At 39.5% G+C, this 1,258-nt stretch overlaps 1 protein-coding gene across 1 annotated transcript; it reads left to right on the top strand.

Annotated features, from left to right (window-relative positions):
- The first annotated feature begins 143 nt into the window (after positions 1 to 143).
- LOC109222772 (2-oxoglutarate-dependent dioxygenase DAO-like) lies at positions 144 to 869 on the top strand. Its single transcript, XM_019387089.1, has 3 exons — positions 144 to 247; positions 342 to 411; positions 525 to 869. Exons 1-3 carry the CDS (start codon positions 144 to 146, stop codon positions 867 to 869), a joined length of 519 nt encoding a protein of 172 aa, XP_019242634.1.
- The last annotated feature ends 389 nt before the right edge of the window (positions 870 to 1,258 follow it).

The following is a 1,258-nucleotide window of genomic DNA, read 5'->3' on the forward strand; positions in this document are numbered from 1 at the left end:
AAATCTTCGTGCATCACATGTCAAAGCTTTCTCAAAAAAACCCTATACCCAAACCCAAGCATAAAGTGAAGTCTATATTTCTCTCTCTGCCTTTTGTTGTTTGCAATAAGAAAGAAGCAGAATCTATGCTTTTGATCAAGTCCATGGCGGACAAGGAAAAAAGCACAAACGATTTGTCTATCCGCCCTTTGTCACACAAAATTGATGGGAACCCGACTTCCAATTGGGGTTTCTCAGCTCCGCGGAAGTAAACAGAGTACTGACTTTTGGATTTCGTTTTGAGCATATACACACACACTAGTGTAAACTTTAAGCAAATGTTCTGTTATCTACTGGAGTAGTTTCTCACGTCATTCAAAACTGGAAGACCGTATCTGTTTGGAGTTCTCCAAAAACGTAAAATCAGTCTACGTACATATATACGTCTCATACTGAACCAATTAAATTCAAAAATATTGTTCCTCTAAGACACTAATGCTCAACATTGTTTGATTATAACTGTAAATGGAGAGACAATTATGAAGTATGCTGCTGCTATTCATGAACTATTCATGGACATGGCGCACAAAATTAGTGAAGGGTTGGGTTTAAAGAATGTTTCTTTTGAGGGATGGCCACGCCAGTTTAGGTTTAACAAGTACAACTTCACGCCGGAAACTATAGGTTCCACTGGGGTACCTTCACACATAGACACATATTTTCTCACTATACTACAGGATGATGAAAATGTCAGTGGTCTTGAAGTCATGAATAAATCTGGCCAATTTGTAGTAGTTGAATCCTGGCCAAACTCCCTCGTTGTCAACGTGGGAGATGTAACCAAACTGCTGCCAATGATGATCAACTACAACCCACCACTCAAACAATAGATGATGAAGATCAACACAAGAATAAGAAACAGTGATGAATTTGGGAGAGGCTCGACTTTACTTCAGCGTCACCGCTTCTTGTTAATTGTACCTGCCCTCCAAGCATTTCTTTGCACTAGATCAAACTGAGTTAACAAATGCTTTTATTTTATTTTAACTAACTATTTCTCTAAGTGGAATAGAAGCAGGAGCAATCACCAAGGAAATGCGTCGTATTCTCCAATACAAGCAAAATTAAGCAAACTGAGACTCCCCTAGAAAATACGACATATTCTCCAATGCAAGCAAAATCAAGAAAATTGGGACTCCCCCAGGGAACCCTTTAAGGCTAAGGCCTTCGCCGTCAAAGTATAACAAAGTTTGACCTCGCTCGAACCGAGCTAAAGGCT

Source organism: Nicotiana attenuata, unplaced genomic scaffold, assembly GCF_001879085.1.
Source record: "Nicotiana attenuata strain UT unplaced genomic scaffold, NIATTr2, whole genome shotgun sequence".
Classification (NCBI taxonomy): domain Eukaryota; kingdom Viridiplantae; phylum Streptophyta; class Magnoliopsida; order Solanales; family Solanaceae; genus Nicotiana; species Nicotiana attenuata.

Excerpts from the sequence above, each read along its gene's own strand:
- LOC109222772 (XM_019387089.1), top strand. The coding sequence starts at position 144 with ATGGCGGACAAGGAAAAAAGCACAAACGATTTGTCTATCCGCCCTTTG. Across the intron at positions 248-341 it reads GGTTTCTCAGCTCCGCGGAA|TTTCTCACGTCATTCAAAAC; the intron begins GTAAACAGAGTA and ends CTACTGGAGTAG. Across the intron at positions 412-524 it reads AAAACGTAAAATCAGTCTAC|TATGCTGCTGCTATTCATGA; the intron begins GTACATATATAC and ends ACAATTATGAAG.